Below are 20,060 nucleotides of genomic sequence, written 5' to 3'. Positions count from 1 at the left end.
TTGAATCTGCATAAGACTTAAACATAACATCCATCTTTTGGGGAATGTATTATATTACCTTTTAACTAAATCTTTTAATTTAAATCAATTTATTTTAATAAGAATCCAATGAAAACCCATAAGTAGAACCATTCAGAGTCTATTTCTTATGTTACAATTAATATACGAGACATAAATAAACGTAGATTAACTTCTACCAATATAATACCTTCCTTTGAAGATTCACCTTTATGGAACTATTAGCACCTTTCCCCTTTTACATTCTATAATTGAATTACTTGTATTTATCTGAAGTATGGCAAAAACACAAAATTAATATCTTATTTTGTTGCATTTACAAATCCCCCTATGAGCCATGAATCTATAGGAATCTACTTAAGCAGTCTTATTTACCGAGGCATTAACTCCCAAAAATAAAGCTTATATATTTCCTCTCAAACCAACAAACAAAACTTCTCCACGTGACATTGTTCCATACTTTCGAAGTTTCTGCATCAGATGCTTTAACTGATGATCCACATCCCTCTTGCTTTGACAGAGAAAATTATACTATTCCTGTACATTCTTTCATCTTATCTCCAACATCCTTGACGAATCCATTACTGAATTCCATTACTGAATTTCAAACCAGCTCCAAACATCTAATCATCCGCTTCTCCTTCCAAGTATACGCTCCTCATGAAACTCCTCTATCTCTTCAATGTTCACATTCAAAGAGAAAGTATCAAATAAACACTAGTACTTATCCACATGATTCCAGGAATATACCAGATCTTTTCCATTTATATTAATCACGACTTTTTCACATATTAAAATTTCATCCTTTCACTCCGGTCCATCTGAGGAGCCAGCTGATGAGGATGAGGATGAGGAGGATGAAGGAGATAGCTTCCCCAGTTCTAGCTCAGAATCCGATTCCTCTCAACAACCTGGAGCGGATGCTTTCCTTACAGAAGTGATGGGATTAACCTGTGGCCCCCAGTTCTGACCTAAGACCTCATTGGGTGTAGTCTGCAGTGCAGTATATTGGTGAGGCAATGGTAAGATGGGTCCATGGGAGAGTTCATGTGTTGCCCGCGCACTCATGAATGTCAGCGCTGGGACCTGCATTACATTACAGTCTAGGAAGCTCAAGCCATGTTTGACTGCGCCCTTCAGCCGCTCTTCACCAAGCCGTGGGCACACCCACCACTCTGGTAGGTCGGGTGTCAGTGGGTAAAGGTTTAATCTTTCCAGCAACAATGGGCGGCGTAAGGCTTGCTCTCGCAGGCAACGCAACAGATCCATGCGATACAATGTTCGTGAGTCCCGCCCCTCCGAGATTGGCTCCAAAAACAGTGTATGATCGGGAAGCTCTTCATGAAGAGATTCCTTTAGGATCATGTATCCCAACTTTGTGTTTTCAATAACCTCTAGAGCAGATGCAATTTCCTCAAAAGCAATCGTTCAATCACTCCTGAGACTACGACCCAACATAGAATCCAGGAAAGAATTCCATTTCTCATTGTTTCTGCCGTTGAGTCTTGTAGTTCAAACTGAATCAAAAACATTCTTTAACGCTTTCCTCATCAACTTTCACGGAGAATATGTTTAACATATTACCTATAACATTAAGTAAAATCCCATGTTCATCAAGAAGATGAAAAGAAAAATAAATACTTCAAAAGGAAAGTCAAAAATCATACCATCCACACAATCAATCTTTCTTCAATATATCTTACCAAATCTATGCCAACATGGGCTGCTCCTGTTGATTTATGAAGTCATGCAACTTTTCTGGATCATCAAAAATAATTATTTTGTTCTCAAAAGTAATTCTCATTAGTGCTGGGTATAATAAACCGTATTTAGCCCCCATAGCTCTCAATTGTGGTCTTCGGCGCTAAAAAACCTTTTCTTTTAATTGCTGTATTTCTAGCAAAGTCAGGAACAATGTGAATACGTGCATCCTGGCACTTCAAGTTCCTGGTTTGTTTTGCCAACTGGAATATTTCTAAAACCTGCTGATACCTCAGCAGCTTAAATATTAGAGGACAAGGACCCTTTTGCTTATCATCTCTCTTTACAGGGATTCGATGAGCCCTTTCGATTTCAAGAGAAAACTGATTTTATAGACAGTATCTTAGGCAAAAAATTCTCTAAAAAGGAAATAGCATTCCCTTTCTCCACCCCTTCCGGGAGACCTAAGATACGCAAATTGCTCCTCCTCTCACGATTTGAAACATCCTCCAGCTCTCGGGTAAGAAATTCAATTTTTTTCCGATCCATTTTGCTTTTGACTATCTCCGCTTCAGCTGCCTCCAATCTTTTCTCAATATTATTTGTTTTAATTTCAGCCTGCTCCATTCTCCTGGTAAGAATAGACACTTCATCCGTGAGATCATTCATTTTATTGGCAATGCCCAAAACGATCTCTTATTTCTTTCAACTCCTTCATAATATCGCTGTTGCCATTTTTTGATGATGTTGATTTCAATGGCATTTCTGACTCCGGCTTTGCTCGTTTCACACTCGCAGAAGTTACAAACGCTGAATCAGTTTTATTCTGCTTACCCGAAGCCATTATAAGTTCTTACCCTTTCCTTGAAAAACAAATTGAAAAAAAACTTTTGCATGACTTATTATCACTATCAAGGTCTATCAATACGGAGCCTACTTACTATCCGACCTTCTCCATGCGCGACCAAGCCATCATATACGGTTCCTTCTGATTATTAATCCCCAAATGCATTACTCTGCATTTCTTTGCATTGAATTTTAGTTGCCAGATATTAGACCAGTCCTAACTTTTGTAGATCCTTTTTCATGTTTTCCACTCCCTCCTTAGTGTCTACTCTGTTACAAATCTTGGTATCATCCGCAAAAATGTAAACCTTTCCTTCTAACCCTTCAGCAATGTCACTCAAACATATTGAACAGGATCGGCCTCAGCACTGAGTCCCGAGAGACTCCACTACTCACCTTTCCTTCTGCCGAGCGACTTCCATTAACCACCACCCTCTGGCGTCTGTCCGAAACCAGTTTTTAATCCAGTTCACCACTTTGGGTCCTAATTTCAGCCCTTCAAGTTTGTTCAAGAGCCTCCTATGAGGGGAAGCTATTAGTTTTGTGATGGTAGTCTTCCTCACAACTGCTAAAATAAGGGCATTCACCTTGGGAAGCTGCATGAGCTCCCTTTTCACCACTGGTATGGGATGAGTCAACACTGGTCTTCCTGGATATGGGGTCAACTGTAGTGAGACCTATTGTACCATGATCATCTCTAAATTGCTCTATGCACGGGAAGACCTAGGACAAGATTTTTAAAGCCCACCAGCAGCAGGTACTCTGATTCACAATCTCTGCTGGCTTCAAGCCAGAGAGCATCTGGATGGGAATGGGTAACTCATCCCTATGAAAAATCCTAACAACTGTAGCATCCTCCTTGGGAAGGACCCTTGATCTATTAGGGGTCTTTAATAGTCACTGTGAGTAGTACATCTTTTTAGTCTCTAGGGTGGCTTTTTTATACTCTTCATCCTTCCATTTGGACCTATCACTGTTAAGCCTTGATTTGTATAAGAACATAAGAATAGCTTTATTGGATCAGACCAATGCTCCATCAAGCCCAGTAGCTCGTTATCATAGTGGCCAATCCAGGTCATTAGTACCTGGCCAAAACCCAAGGAGTAGCAATATTCTATGCTACTGCTACAGGGCAAGCAGTTGCTTCCCCCATGTCTTTCTCAATAACAGTATGGACTTCAGGAACTTGTCCAAACCTTTCTTAAAACCAGCTATGTTATCCGCTCTTACCACATCCTCTGCCAATGCGTTCCAGAGCTTAACTATTCTCTGAATGAAAAAAATTTCCTCCTATTGGTTTTAAAAGTATTTCCCTGTAACTTCCGCTTTCCTTAGTTCTGCTTTTCTTAATTCTTAAGTTGTCGGTAATAATTCACATTGTAAGAACATTTAATAATAATTTCAAGTGTTTTTTCATAATTGAATGTATTACATGTATTTCACTTGATGTAAGAATTTAAAAAAAGAATAAAAAATATTAAAAAAAAAAAAAAAAGTTGTCAGTAAAACAAGGGGAGTAGTATTTGTAAGGATAGTATTTGATATCTTTGGTGCTAATCTTTCATATATGGTTTTTACCTCAGTGTGCCACTCCATAGTAGCCTCATTCTGCACTCATTCCTCCAGTGACCCAAGCCAAATGATTCTACTAATGTTAATGATTCCTAGTTCAACAGGTCCTCTACCAAAAACAGAAAACAGCTTCTTGGCTCCACAGGACTCTTTGACGGAGACAGGAAAGGAGTAGTAAAGGAGGTAAAAAAAGTGGCGGATAGACTAAACATGTTCTTCTCATCAGTTTTTACAAGAGAGGACACATCCAGCATGCTGGAACCTGAAAAGATCTTTAAAGGTGATCAGGCAGAAATATTAACATCCATGGAGGTAAGTCTCGAAGATGTGCTCAAGCAGATAGATAGATTAAAAGCTGACAAATCTCTGGGCCCGGACGGAATCCACCCTAGGGTATTGAAAGAGCTAAAAGTGGAAATAACGGAGTTACTACAGCGGGTTTGTAATCTATCCCTGAAAACAGGGGTGATCCCGGAGGATTGGAAGATAGAAAATGTTACACCCATCTTTAAAAAAGGTTCAAGAGGCGACCCAAGGAACTACAGACTGGTAACTCTGATATCAGTTCCAGGGAAGATGGTGGAAGCGCTTATAAAGGACAGCATCGATGAGCATCTAGAAAGGAATAAACTGATGAAAACAAGCCAACATGGCTTCTGCAAGGGAAGATCGTGCCTAACGAACTTATTGCACTTCTTTGAAGGAGTAAACAAGCAAATGGACGAAAGGGTCCCCATAGACATCGTATACTTGAATTTCCAAAAAGCCTTCTACAAGCCCATGAACGCCTGCTTAGGAAACTAAAGAACCATGGGGTGAAAGGGGATGTACATAGATGGATCAAAAATTGGTTGGCGGGTAGGAAGCAAAGGGTAGGAGTGAAGGGCCAGTACTCGGACTGGAGAGGGGTCACGAGTGGTGTCCTGCAGGGGTCGGTACTTGGACCGCTGCTGTTCAATGTACGACATAAAAACAGGGCTGAAGTGCGAAGTTATAAAATTCGCAGACGACACAAAACTTTTTAGTGGGGTTAGGAATAAAGAGGACTGTGAAGATTTACAAAGGGACCTGAACAAACTGGGAGAGTGGGCGAATAAATGGCAGATGAAGTTTAATGTAGAGAAATGTAAAGTCTTGCATGTAGGACACAGAAACCCAATGTACAAGATGGGGAAGCTGGTAATGGGTGAAAGTAGCCTTGAAAAAGACCTAGGGGTACTGGTGGACAAAACAATGAAGCCGTCGGCACAGTGCGCAGCAGCCTCAAAGAAGGCGAACAGAATGCTAGGTATAATCAAGAAAGGTTATCACAACCAGAACGTCAGAAGTTATCCTGCCGTTATATTGAGCAATGGTGCGCCCGCATCTGGAGTACTGCGTCCAATTTTGGTAGCTGTACCTTAAGAAGGATATGGCGATTACTCGAGAGAGTTCAGAGGAGAGCGACGCAACTGATAAAGGGTATGGAAAACCTATCGTATGCCGAAAGATTGGAGAAACTGGGCCTCTTTTCCCTGGAGAAGCGGAGGCTTAAAGGGGACATGATAGAGACTTACAAGATCATGAAGGGCATGGAGAAAGTGGAGAGGGACAGATTTTTCAAACTTTTGAAAACTACAAGAACGAGAGGGCATTCGGATAAGTTAAGAGGGGACAGATTCAGAACCAATGCTAGGAAGTTCTTCTTCACCCAAAGGGTGGTGGACACCTGGAATGCGCTTCCAGAGGATGTGATATGAAAGAGTACGCTACTGGGTTTTAAGAAGGGATTGGATGATTTCCTGAAGGATAAGGGGATTGAAGGGTATAGATAGAGGATTGGATGATTTCCTGAAGGAAAAGGGGATTGAAGGGTACTGATAGAGGATTGCTATGCAGGTCCTGGACCTGATGGGCCGCCGCGTGAGCGGACTACTGGACGGGATGGACCTCTGGTCTGACCCAGCAGAGGCACTGCTTATGTTCTTATTGTTTTTCATATTTCTTCATACAAAAGGCTTTATGCTAAATGGCACTAATTTAGGGGTTAATATGTACATAGTATGCTCCTAATGTGGAACAAGGTTCAGAGTCCCTCTTACTTGCTACAGTTGTGCCTGATCGAATATAGGAGGGTCTTCTCTCTCCACAGTAGTGGCAATGGTGGCATTTATCACCAAAATTGGGTCCTCAGTTACTGTTAAGTTACGTGTATCCCTGACACATTTACATACCCCCACAGTTACACCAGATCTATGGCTGCTGGAATTGCAGGCACATAAAATGTTAAACACCGATACAGTTATTCTAATATTCTATAACAGAAGCTGAGTGCCCAGGTACTGTTATAGAATAGGTTTCTATTGTGCATCCTCAGGGTGCTTAAACGGAGATGACCATTCTTTAGATCTTAGTTTGTTTCATGCTGAGCTTGGTGTATGTATTGCCCCCCTACTAGTAGCCAGCAATACTATTACCATGCCTACAGTGCAGCACTGACAGACCTACATTTATAACATTAGAACTTATTTTTCAAGCAGAAAATCCTAGTTCATTTCTCAAACCCACCCTCAACACTTGTGGACTTCAATAGACCAGATGTAACTTTCAAAACAGCGGCACCAGTTCTTCATGGTGGTGAGCCCGTTCACTCCATTATAACATTGTGTAAGATTACAAACTAAATAAGGATTTATGGCTGTATTAGGAAATCATACCAGTAACCTGTGGTCAAACTGTACTGTTGTGGGATTCTCAAAGACATTTTTCAATACTGGTGAGAAGGTAAGAAGATCTTCAGGGATCCAATGATTCCCCATCTTAGGGAAGGAGTTGTAAACGAGGCCAGCATCCAAGCCTGCTACAAATGCACCTGCATTTGGGAAGCAGAGAGTTCAAAGAGTTAACCTACCAATGAATCCACCTGGAGGAGTATCCTAATGGTTAGGGCTACAGCTTAAGCACCCTTAATGTTGCAGGTTCAAACCCAGCACGGTTCCTTGTAACCCTGGGCAAGTCACTTAACACTCCATTGCCCAGGTACGTTAGTCAGATTTGTGAGCCCATCAGGACAGATAGGATGAAATACTTGAGTATGTGAATGTAAGCCACTTATAACCCAAGTAGTCTATTAGTACTAAAAATAAAATAAATTCCTACTGAGGATAAACCAAAAGCTGAGGAACACTACAGGTGGCATAAACTGCTCACACTGCTGATCAGTCAATTGTAGTCAAAACCAAGTAAACTGGAAGGAACGACAGGCGGGTGGTCACTCCTAGGCCTAAATTTAAGCAGCTAAGAAATGCCAGAGAACAGTAGGAACCTGTTCTGCAGTACCAGTTACAAGTGCTTTATTCCCATAATCTGGATCAGATCATACCATTCTTCCTAGAAGAACCGATGCTAGCAAATCCAGGGCAGAACAAAATCTATTCTCTTACAAAAAATGGTAACATACAAAATCTGCCACAGGTAGAATGTATCATTTGGGCCACAGTGATAAGGAAAGTGAAGACCTTGTATAGATGTGAAGCATCTGAGGTGCACTATTCTGTACCCGAAAGTGCAGTGAAGAACACAAGGCCTGCTGTCCCACGAGCAAATCTTCTCAATTTCAGAACCTGGTGCGTTTCAGGTAACTAGAAAACAAAGCCAGGAGTAGTATTATAGGGCAGACAGTATTTCAGAAATCTACACTGGTAGTTTAAACAGGGGCTATAAACTAAAGGGGGGTGGGGGTCGGGGGGGGGGTCGATATTCAAAGAGACTTAAATGGCAAGAAATGGCTCCTGGCCGTTTAAATTGCTTGTTCGGGTCTAACTGGGCATATTCAGTGGCACTTAACCAGACAGTGCCACTGAAAACGTGTGGTTAGCCCACAAGCCAAAACCAGCTATTTGTGGATGCACTGGGGGCAGAGTGAGCACTTAACTGGCTAGGATAACCACATAAACACAGTCCTATCCTTATGTTGTTCATCAGAGTGGGTTAAGTGTTGAATATTGCATTTAACCAGCTATGTTTTATCCGGCTGGCACTGAATATCCAGGAATAAAGCCAGCGGTGGTCAGCAAAATGCTGACCGGTGCTGGCTAAATATCCACCTCTAAATTACAAATTTTTATTTCACTGTTAACCTGAAAGTTCAATGTGGGTCACAAAGATTAAAACTAGACATTTATAGGATGTAACAGGCTTAGGGGTCCTTTTATGAAGCAGTGGTACAGCCTTTTACTGTGGGCAGGCGAGATAAATGTTATGATGCTCACAGGAATTGAATAAACATTGTAGCATTTACCTCACCGGTCCACAGAAAAACCCCTCTACTGCTGCTTGATAAAAGGAGCCCTTAATACAAAATAAAGCTATAATCAATTTACTAAAGTTAAGTAAAACAATTGTCAATATCAAATTATTTCAGAAACCTTTCAAATACTCAAGTTTTTAAAGATTAACCAAGAGACACCGATTGATTGATATCTTAAAGAAGATGACAAAAACCATTCTAAATGTTAGTGGCCACATTCTAGTATATATAACTTCTTTAGTTTCAGGAAAATATAGAATTTAGTGAGCAATGAGATGACAAAAATGTATTTAGTAAAATATACACTTTAATAGAATCAACATTAGAAAAAAAATTCCAATGTCTGTCAGCCAATCCATATCAAAATTTTCTTGATGTGAGCAGAGAGGAATAGAACCAAAGTATTTTTTTTAAATTGGATCCACACAGACATGTGCATTCTGGAAGCCAGGCTCTATTGTTTTTTATGACTTTCCAGTTATTTTATGCTTTTCTGGATTTTAGGCACCAGGCAGCATGGCTCCTTGGATATTCTCAGCTGTCTTGAGTTTCTTCATTCTCTGTGCACTGCCAAGTACAGAAAGTTAAATAGAAAAACACCCCCCCTACAAACCCCAACTTACCATCTCATGACACAGTAGTGACAACCACATATGCATGAAAAGTTTTAGTGATATTGATTTCATTGGTTAGCCCAAAGCAAATGCAATGTGTTGCCATATGAAAGCTGCCTGAGCTTGATACTTGAGCTGTCTCTTCTGTACTCAGATTCTTTCGAGAATGCTGCAAAGGCAGTGTGCTCATAGTCCCTCAAAAGAAGGGAGATGCGGTTATTACTCAGGGTGATAACAGTGGCTAGGGTCACTGTCTGACGATATAGGCGCACCAATGTATGGCTCCTGGCCTCAACAGGAGGCTCTGTCAAAATAAAACATCCTCAGGTCACTGTGACTAAAGGCTCATATTACCAGGATTCCAGCACCGGTTCCAATTGAGCTGAAAGAAGGCTTGCTTGGCCAATAAACAGAGAGAAATCTCTTTCATATACACAGAATATCCCATGCTAGTTGCTGTTTAAGATGATTATATTTAAAACAGAATAGTCAAGCATAAGGTTATAAGCTATCTTTGTTTACCCAATTTTATTTCTGGTTGCAGTGTTAAACTAGTTCTTGTTTTTCTTCTCACTTCTTCAAAGTCATGGATTTTCTGGTGCTTATCACAGCCTTTCTTCAACTGTACTATGGTTTAGTCTACCACCTCCATCAAGAGGCTGCTCCTGGCATCCACAGTATAGAACCAATTTTGTTAGAGCATTCTTTCCTCTGAAGAAGGAAACAAAATGTTTCCTGTGTTTCATGCTCAGAGGCAGGGTATAGGAAGCAACGACATGGATTACTGCACTGCTGTATACTATATGCTGTGACATGGGAAGGTGTATTCACAGTATAAATCATTAATCTTGATTCTAGAGGATCAAGAGACAAATTACCCCTTACACTAACTTGCATAGATCACATCCAGTCTTGCACTAGATCATACTAAACTAAACTAAACCTTAAGTTTATATACCGCATCATCTCCACGGAAGTAGAGCTCGGCACGGTTTACAAGAACTTAAAAATGAGAAAGGGTAGGAAAAGGTTTACATAAGTTTATAAATCGAGTGGAAAAGTAAGGGAAAAGAAATTACATGTTAGAGAATAGCCAGGTTTTTAGTTGCTTGCGGAATAAATGGAGGGAGCTCAGGTTCCGCAGCGGGATAGTAAGGTCATTCCAGAGACCTGTGATTTTGAAAAGAAGTGATTTTCCCAGTTTACCTGCGTGGAGAATACCATGTAGAGAGGGGAAGGATAGTTTTAATTTATGGGCGGTCCTGGTGGAGTCAGGGCACGAGGAGTTGAAAGAAAGTGGGATTAGGGAAGGAAGGATGCCGTGAATAATCTTAAAAGCCAGGCAAGAGCATTTGAATTGGACTCTGGAAATCACTGGGAGCCAATGAAGATTGGCCAGGAGTGGGGAGATGTGGTCAGATTTACGTTTTGCAAAAATCAGCTTGGCTGCCGTGTTCTGAATAAGCTGGAGTCTTTGGAGGCTTTTTTTTGTTAAGCATAGGTAAATGGCATTACAATAGTCAAGTTTGGAGAGGATGATGGATTGGACAAGGACGGCGAAATGTTTTTGGCGGAAGAAGGGTCTTGCTTTCCTTAGCATGTGGAGGCTGAAAAAGCATGATTTTGTCAAGAAGTTGAGGTGGTCGTTGAGAGAGAGGAATCGATAATGATGCCAAGGACCTTGCTTGAGAACTCAAGGTGTAAGGCAGTGCCTGAGGGCAGTGCGAAGAGGGTGGGCAGGTGTTCTAACTTTGGGCCGAGCCAGAGTAATTTTGTTTTTGATTCATTTAGATTCATCTGTACCGAGAGGGACCAGGAGTGGAGTCTCATTATGCAGGATGTTATGTTATCGTGGAGGTTGGTGAAGTTCTGGTCTGTTTCAAGAAGGACAAGGACATACAACCCAGAAATAGCACAAAGTCTTTCCCTTCCCTTCCCTTACCTTGTGATGTGGAAGTAGCAGGGACATCCCACTCCACAGGCTGGCACAGTATAGAACTAGTGCAGAGCCCAAATGTGCAGCCAGTCGATACTGACTCACACGAGGAATGTCATAAGAATCTGCTTTTTCTTCTAATCCACTCTTCACCATATACCATCCCAGAAGCCCCTGTCAGGAAACAACTAATCAAGATCATTATGCAGGAATATGGTCAAGCTATAGGAAGCGTTATAGCCTTAAATCTCAAACTTTATGAAAAATTGTTAACTTAGAAAGTGAGGTAGTATCCTGCCTCAAGCTGATTGTTTTACTTTGAATATTCCTCACTGCATCTCAGTTCACTAAGCAACAGTTGGGTAATTACATTACATTACACTGCACCTTACTCCCTGAGATCTATTCACATTCAAACTTAGGGCCCCTTTTATCAAGCTGTGCTAGAGGTTTTTAGTGTGATAAATGCTCCAATGCATAGCATAGCATTCCTACGAGTGTTGGAGCACTTACTTCACCGGACTGTGCTAAAAACCTCTTGCACAGCTTGATAAAGGGGTAGGGGATTAGTTACACAAATTAGTCCTTTGAGGCTCACATTCTCTTTCCAAAAGATTCCATACGAGACAGAGATAAGATGCACAAACTTCTGTAAAGCACAACTGAACATGCATGTAAAACGAAATGAAAATATGACAAAAATGCCCACCCCACCACATGTTTTTTTTTTAACCCACCACCACCAGGATGCACCACCTTTCTGACTTTCACTTCAAAGGAAACAGAAGGTAGCATGAAAAGCTGAAAAAAAGAAATAAATAAAAAGAAAGAAGAACTGCAGTTAGAAGTCTGAGCTCTTCCGATACGTACAGGCAAATCATGGCTCTTCTGTATTTGTATGCACCATGTGAGACACCTTTTGGAAGCCTGCAGTAAATAAAATCTTTCAAACCTGAGCTTGGTAACCCCAACTCCCATAATGAATACTGTACTAGCTTCACAAAAGACTACTGTCCAGAATGCTTTCCATTTCTAACAACAAATGGTATGCCCTCTGTATTTCTTCCAATTTTCTGTGTTTGCATTTTACTTTTACCTGGAAGCAGACAAAACTGCAGAGAAAGAGAACACCACCCTTCATGCTACGATTTAACCAGCCCTTCCTCCAGAAGTAGATGGCTGGGAGAATGTATGCCAGCCCAACGGCTCGGCCCCACATACGATGCGAGTATTCCATGTACCAGATAAACTTGAATTCTGTCAGTGTCATATCATGGTTCAGACTGTTGAGGAATCCAGAGAGGACAGTCAGTCAGTTATGCATACCACTTATTACTGTAAGCACTCTTCAAAGGAGACTGCAATAAAGCAAAGGCGAGCTGCTATTAGAGAATGACACAGGGAAAAAATTTGGCCCCGCCCCATCCCTGCGACCACCGTCCATCCCCACCCCGTCCCATCCCCACGAAAAATGTCAGTTTTGTTCGTGGCCCCCCCCAATGTATAGTGGTAGGGGTTAAGTGAAATGCGCACTGACCAACGCCAGGTCCCAGGTTCAGTTCCCTCACAGATGACTCACCAGGAAGTAGAATAAATGAGCACAGCCAGAGGTGATTGCAAAAGAATATATTATAGAAATAGTCTTACAGAAAAGCAATATTCTGAAGCATTACAATTAGGTAAGTAGAGAGCATTACACTTAAGCAGAGAGCAAAGCAGTTTCTCTGCCCTACAGAGTCCAGAAAGAAGCTTGCAGTTCTAGGGAGAGCCAGAGAAAGAAAGAAAGAACCAGAGAGCCCAGAGATAGATAGATAGATTGATAGCTCGATAGAAAAAGAGATAGATTGATAGAGCAGAGAGCAGGCTTTTATACCTTGGAATCTTATTCTGAATAAAGAAATTATTGTATCTCCCAGTATCTTTCTGTTTAGAATTTGTAAACTGTTTGAAACAATGGTTAATTTAATTGCTAAGGAGGGTGTGATACTTGCAAGCATGGTGATGAGATTAGTCTCTGGCTTCTTTGTCCCATTCAAGCAGGCCATTGTCCTAAGCACCCTCGTAATCAAAAGCTTTCTGAAAATCTCGATACACTACATCAACCAGCTCACATTTATCCACATGTTTATTCACACCTTCAAAGAAGTCAAGCAAATTGGTGAGGCTGAACCCATGCTGACTCTTGTTTCATTAAATCATGTTTTTCTACATGTTCCACAATTTTATTTTTTTTATAATTGTTTCCCACCATTTTGCCTGGCATTGAAGTCAGGCTTACAGGTCTGTAATTTCCTGAATCTTCCTTGGAACCCTTTTTATAAAAAAAAAAAAAAGCGTAAAATTTGCTAATCTCCAATCTTTAGGTACTACAGACGATTTTAGCAACAGGTTACAGATCACCAACAACAGGTCATCAATTTCATGTTTGATTTCTTTTAGTACCCTGGGATGTATACCACCCGGGCCAAGTGAATTATCACTTTTTAAACTTGTTGATTTGGCTTAGTACATCTTCCAGATTCACCGAGATTTTTCAGTTCCTCCGCCTCACCCTTGAAAGACATTTCCAGTTCAGGTAGATCTCTTATATCTTCTTCCGTAAAGACCGAAGCAAATAATTCATTCAGTCTCTCCGCTATAGCCTTATCATCCCTGAGGGCTTCTTTTGCTCCTTGATCATCTAACAGTCCCATCGATTCCCTCGCAGGTTTTCTGCTTCTGATGTATCTAAAAATGTTATGAGCTTTTGTGTCTTCATATTCTCTCTTGGCTTTCTTTATCAATGATTTGCATCTAACTTGCCAGTGCTTGTGTTTCTTCTTATTTTCTTCAGATATTTTTTCCATTCTTTAAAGAATGTGGTTTTTTTAAGGCTCTAACAGCCTCTTTCATTTTATCTTTTAGCTATGCTGGCTCTCGTTTCCTCTTATTTCCATCTTTGCTAATACGTGGAATACATCTGGTCTGGGCTTCCATGATGGTATTTTTAAGTAATATTCATGCCTGGTTTACAGTCCTAACCTTTGCAACTGATCCTTTTAGCTTGTTTTTAACCATTTTCCTCATTTTATTACAGTTGCCCTTTTGAAAATTAAATGCCTCTACACTTTTTATTTAATCATTTATTTAGCCCGTCCTCCCAAGGGAGCCCAGTTAATTTCTTTAGCTACATCACTCCAGTTATCAGCTCAAATTTAACCATGTTATGATTGTTTCCCAGCAAACCCAACACTCTTGTACTATGCCCTGCATTCCACTAAGGACCAAATCTAAAATAGCTCCTTCTCGTCTTATATATGTCTTGTATGGACTATCAGGTATTATTAGTGTATGGACTAGTATTATTTGTAGGGCTACCTGCTAGAGTTTTGTTATGTCTGCAACATGTGCAAAATGCTGCAATTTGATTGCTAAAAAATCTTAGTATTCGTGATCCTGTCTCTGATCGTTGTGCATTGGCTCCCAACTAGTAAACAACATGTTTTTAAAGTTCTAGTTTTGGCTTTTAACTTTTTCTATAACACGATTCCTAGATACATGACTGAGAAATTTTCATTTTCTCTTCCTAGACACTCTCTATGATCTCAGAGTGAGAGACGTTTATGTTCACCTTCTGGACAAACTCTTCAATTAGAAATTATTCATGTGAGCTTATTCTTACCACATGATCAAACTGTGTAATGAAATTCTCTCTATAGGTCTTTAGATGAAATCCTAGTTTTTCAGAAGGCTGTGTAAGTTTATCTTTAATATTAAAAGATTTTAAGATTTTATTGTCTTGCTGATATTATACTGTGAATGCTTTTTGGGAAGACGTGCTAAGAACTAAAAAAATGGATGTACCGGTATATATTGTTGAGATATACTGCTACGAGGTGTCCTTGGAGGAGTTTGTTTAGTACTTTCAAACATTTCAGTCTTTTATAATGTCTGTATTTATAAAAGAATTTTCCTGATGTTTGTGTTTTTGTTATTTCAAGGGGATTATTGCCTCAAAATAGCCTTCTTAGGTAAAACATGAGTTCGAACCAGCGGACCATCTATTCCCCTGTTACTATTTAAGATAAATGCTTTATCATCTTAGCAATTAGAAACACTAACTCCTCCTTTCATGAAACTGTGATAGCAGTTTCTAGTGTGGAAAGCCGCGCTGAATGGCCCACGCTGCTCCCAACGCTCAATGAGTTCCTGTGAGCATCAGGAGTAGCGCAGATCATTCAGTGCGGCTCCCAGTGCTAGAAACTGCTATTGCAGTTTCGTAAAAGAGGGAGTTAATATAGAAAATATTGCAATTTGACTAATTAAGAGTACTGGTGAAGGAGCGATCTCGTTGATAATGCTTCGAGATTTTCACCTCAAGGTCCAAGAAATGTCTACTTAATGTGTATTGGATATGAAGTTTTTCCGATTAGTAAATACCATTTCTGTATATGCTGCTTTGTGAATCCCCACTTGTAAGGGTATGGTAACTTCAAAAATGTCACTCAAATGGTTTAACAATGATGTCTGATAATAATCTTTTTGGACTAGTCCACCATATATGTAGAAAAGTCCCTCGTTCTCCACAATTTCTCCAGTAAAGAGTACAGTGTGGAAATATCCTAGATAATCAAGCTGGTGTGTAGTACCATTGGTATAATATTTTTATAATCATTTTCTATCAAAGCAGCAGCTATTAGTATGGAAACGTTAAACACCTGGGTCCATTGCAAAAAAAAACCCCCAAACAAACAAACCCCCCCCCCCCACAAAAAAAAAAAAAAAAAAAGTTTGACAGAGTTATTTCCCATCTAGTATATTGCAACACAGGATTCCTTTGTAGCAATAATGCCTTGTAAAGTCTGTTTATACCACCTCTTCCAGTACCAGAGCATAAGGCTCCTTCTATTACTGTTCTTATAATTCCAATTCTTATCCTTTATGCCTAATAAAGTCTCAGAGCTGATTGTATTGAAAGATTCTTTGATGGGATACCATATTCACTAACAAGATCATCAAAAGAGTAGCTATTAAGATAGTATACTTTTGCTGAAACATCAGTTAACAAAGCTTAAATATTTACAAATATTTCTTGACTTGGTTCAAAATTTTGGCACAATATAAATCTTGAGTCATTTGATTATTGCTTACCTAGGATGTCCACTGAAAATTACCATATTTTTCCGCTCTATAAGACGCACCCACCTGTAAAGGAGGAAAAACCAAGAAAAACAAATTCTGAACCAATGGTGTGCCCTGTACTCTGTCCCCCCTCTGGTGGTCTAGCGGTAGGCCGGGACAGGGTACATCTAGAGGTGGGCACGTCTAATGGTAGACACGCGTAGTGGAAGCCAGCCGGCCTCCCCAGCCTCCCCCCATACCTTTTTAAATCATCCCCCTGTACTTTTAAATCATCCTCCCCAGTAGATCATCCCCCCCAGTACTTTTAGATCTTCCCTCCCAGTGGTCCAGCATGTATCCCTCCCTCGCTAGCGGTGCACAGGTCAGGAGTGTGGATGTCAGGAGCAAGCTTTCTGCGCTCCTGCTTGGGACCGCACCGCTTTCTGAATGGCTGGGGTCAGTTCTCATGGGACTCGCGGTTCAATTTGACTCCTTTCCAACCTAGGACCCCTGAAGAAGGCGTGTACCGAAACATGGACTGTGTTGGGTCCCGTGGTTTAATTTTAAAGGTGTTGTTTTTAACCGCAATTTTAATAAACTTTGCCTGTATCATTGTACAAGTTACTGCAGTTCTCCTTGCTTTGTTTTGTCTGTAAACACTCTCTTGCTCCATCCAACAATGAGATTTCACTAGGTCTTCTTAACACGAGATCCATATAAACCAACTCCACATTCTCTGCCTCACTAAAACATGGCTTTCTGACAGAGAACAAGCCTACTGAGAGAAGGGGAAAAAGACAAAGATCACTTTTCTCTTTACAGAAAAACTGCCCTCACCCCCTGCAACTGACATCTACCTTATCTATCTCTGCAGCTGATAGAAACAGTAGATTAACTGTGGAAAGATATTTCCCATTGACTAAAGAGCATGCAAAGATGGGGAAATGCGCTGTTTAAAGTTCAATTAGCTACTGTAGCAGTAAAACTAGAGAAAAAGCAACAGGTCCTGAGCAGTGCTCCCTCTAAGCGGGCGGGTGTTGTGAGCAAACTTTTTTCACTGTGAGCTAAAAATATCGGGCGCCAGCAAGTTATGAGCCAACTCGCCCGATTCTCCTCTCGCCGCCCTGCCATCTGCCGTACGCCTCTTCCGATCGCCCCCCTCCCTGCTCGCACCCCCACCCCGACGTCCGATTCCTCCCCCAGCCTCCCCTTACCTTTGCGACGCGTTACATGGACTGCCAGCTCGCCTGCCTGCAAGCACGTGTGTGCGCTGTGACGAGAAACTTGTGCGCTGCGATGTAATATTTTGTGCGCCAGCGCACGCCAGCGCAGCTTAGCGGGAACACTGGTCCTGAGGCTGTGGGTATGCTGTGGTTTTACACCAAGGCCCGCCCAGCCAGATACCATGAAGAGATAAACAGACCATGGTCAGAAGATAGAATTCACAAGAAATATCATCTAATAGCAAGTGTCGGAGATATTTGCAGTTGGGAGGGGGTCTTGTGCTCGGAAATACTAATATAGAACATAGAACATAGAAACATGATAGCAGATAAAGGCCAAATGGCCCATTTAGTCTGCCCATCTGCAGTAACCTAATATGGTTCGGAAACAGACATTTCGGGGAATAGGTTAGGTCTTACGGGAAACAGAGTGAACATATAACATGACGTAGGTGAACCAGCCAATAAATTAATGTAGTTAGGCAGTAGTGCATAGGAAAATAGCCAATAAGGAGGTATCATGTGATCTAGGCCAACGTGGTGTTGGCCACTAAGAAATGTATAAAAACCAGGCCTTTAGAAGGGAGAGGGCAGAACAGACATCAGAGGATTTACAGGCCTGGAGATCACCTTCTGTTACGCTATATGCTAAATGATTTATTCCTGTAAGCTGTTATTGATTGGCTAAATAAATATATACTTATTGAAACCAGTATATAGCGTTCGAGGTCTCATTACCGAGGTAGGCCTGGACAGCGGCCTACATCACTACCTTTCACAAGTCTGCCCCCCTCCCCAGGATACTCCTTCCATTACCATAACCATCTAGGTAGCAAAGGGGGCGGTGTTACAATAATCTGCTTTTCTCTACCACCTCTCAAATTCGAACCATTAACAGACCATCATCATTTTGAGTATCTTCAATTCCAACTGGCTACCTCTCCTACATTCCACTTCTTCCTCCTTTATCTACCCCCTCCTATCACTAAAGACTCCATCTTACTTCTGCAACAGTCTATCTTTGATAACCCAATTTTACTAGGTGACTTCAATATCCATTTTGGCAATCTCCAAAACATCCTTACAGCTGATGTTCTCTCTTTTACTGCTGATCTCTCTCTTCTTTGATTAGAAGCCCTACACATTCAGCAGGTCACACTTTAGACATGCTATTTATCCCTTCGTCACTCATCCATTTGTTCCAAATTAACCCTAAATTTTCTCTTCCATGAACAGACCATATTCTCTCACTCAAGATACCCTCAATCAGCTCTGCCTCATCTAACCAGGTCTACTCTTTCAGATGATCTCAGTAAACTCAACATCTCTTCTATCCAAGATTCCTTTGAACTATTGCTAGATAATTTCCAAACACTCACGATCGAAGAACAATCAATTCTCTGGATAGAGACAATGCGTTCTCTCAGATAAAAATCGCTCCTGTGGAACTTCATAATTCCTCATCTTCATTTAAGAAAATGACCTGGTACATGCCAGAACTCCACTTACTTTGACAACAATTATGCTCCTCTGAGAAACGGTGGAGGTACCACCGTTCCCTTTTGGCTCTGACCCACTTCAAAGAAACATCTTCCAGCTACAAAAACCTAATCTTAAAAGAAAATAAGAAATATTACTCTAATCGTATCGCAAAAGGAACCAATTCTGCTGTCCTTTATTCAATAGTAAGATCACTTACAGTTCAAGATAAAGTCACTAATCACTATTTCAAGCCCCTCATCTCAAGAACTAGTCAATTATTTTGAAACCAAAATAAACATCACAAGGAATAATCTTATGCCCCCTACCTCTTCTCAATCTCCCCTTTCACCACTGAAACCTTTTTGCATTCCATTTAGTACCTTATCAGAATACAAAAAACCTCACTCTCTGAGATCTTCCAAACCATCCAATCTCTAAATATTTGGATAACAGGAGACCTGTTCTCTTAATATCATCACTTGACAGCCGCCTTTGATACTTGTTGATCATAATCTCCTGCTAACCAGGCTTCTGGAAGCAGGGATCTCAGCAATTGCTTTGGACTGGTCTAAACCCAGAACCTGCTGTATATCATTTGCAGACTTTTTCAGATAAGTTCATGCAGTTCTTTTTTTTTAAGGTTTTTATTGATTTTTTCATATATCAACAAGTGTTATAAATTTTCCATACAATTATCTTAACAATACACTTGATATTTCTATAATGTACTTTATATAAACCATATTTTATATTATTCTTCTTATGAATTTACATAGCATATATATTGTAATGATTTTATCAATTATTATTTAATTATGAACCCTTTTCCCTCCCTTTATTACGTTAATTTCACATAAGACTATCACTCATTATGATAAATTATTTATAATGTATGATAAAGAGAATAAATTCCTTACCCCTTCCCTCCCTCCCTTCTTTAACCATTATCTTATTATGGGAAAAAAAATTAAACTCAGTCATTGCAAAAATCTGTTAATGGTCCCCAAATCCTCTTGAACTTGTCCATATATCCTTTTTGTGTTGCAAATGTACGCTCCATCTTATATATATGGCAAACTGAGTTCCACCAAAAATTATAGTTCAATCTGTCACAATTTTTCCAATTATGTGTAATTTGCTGTACTGCTACTCCAGTTAATATAAATAAAAGTTTATTGTTATTTGATGAAATTTGACTTCGAGCTCTCATTGCAGTACCAAACAAAATCGTATCATATGTCAAGGCTACCGGATTTTCTAACATCCTATTAATTTGGGGC

The 20,060-nt window shown here is 40.4% G+C and overlaps 1 protein-coding gene across 8 annotated transcripts in view; it reads right to left on the bottom strand.

Moving 5' to 3' along the window:
• The window catches only part of LOC117359891 (cytochrome c oxidase assembly protein COX15 homolog), a 73,031-nt gene that overhangs the window by 18,707 nt on the left and 34,264 nt on the right, over positions 1–20,060 (bottom strand). For all 8 annotated transcript variants that reach the window (XM_033943321.1, XM_033943316.1, XM_033943318.1 and 5 more), the window contains 4 exons: positions 12,072–12,258; positions 10,982–11,149; positions 7,676–7,757; positions 6,834–6,988 (listed from right to left, as the gene is read on the bottom strand). In XM_033943321.1, the coding sequence (XP_033799212.1) occupies positions 6,834–6,988; positions 7,676–7,757; positions 10,982–11,149; positions 12,072–12,258 (592 nt within the window). The remainder of the gene's footprint in view (positions 1–6,833; positions 6,989–7,675; positions 7,758–10,981; positions 11,150–12,071; positions 12,259–20,060) is intronic.

The sequence above is a fragment of the Geotrypetes seraphini genome, chromosome 4 (assembly GCF_902459505.1).
Source record: "Geotrypetes seraphini chromosome 4, aGeoSer1.1, whole genome shotgun sequence".
Lineage (NCBI taxonomy): Eukaryota > Metazoa > Chordata > Amphibia > Gymnophiona > Dermophiidae > Geotrypetes > Geotrypetes seraphini.
The sequence above is the reverse complement of the archived record's forward strand: the minus strand, read 5'-3'. Positions and strand labels throughout refer to the sequence as shown.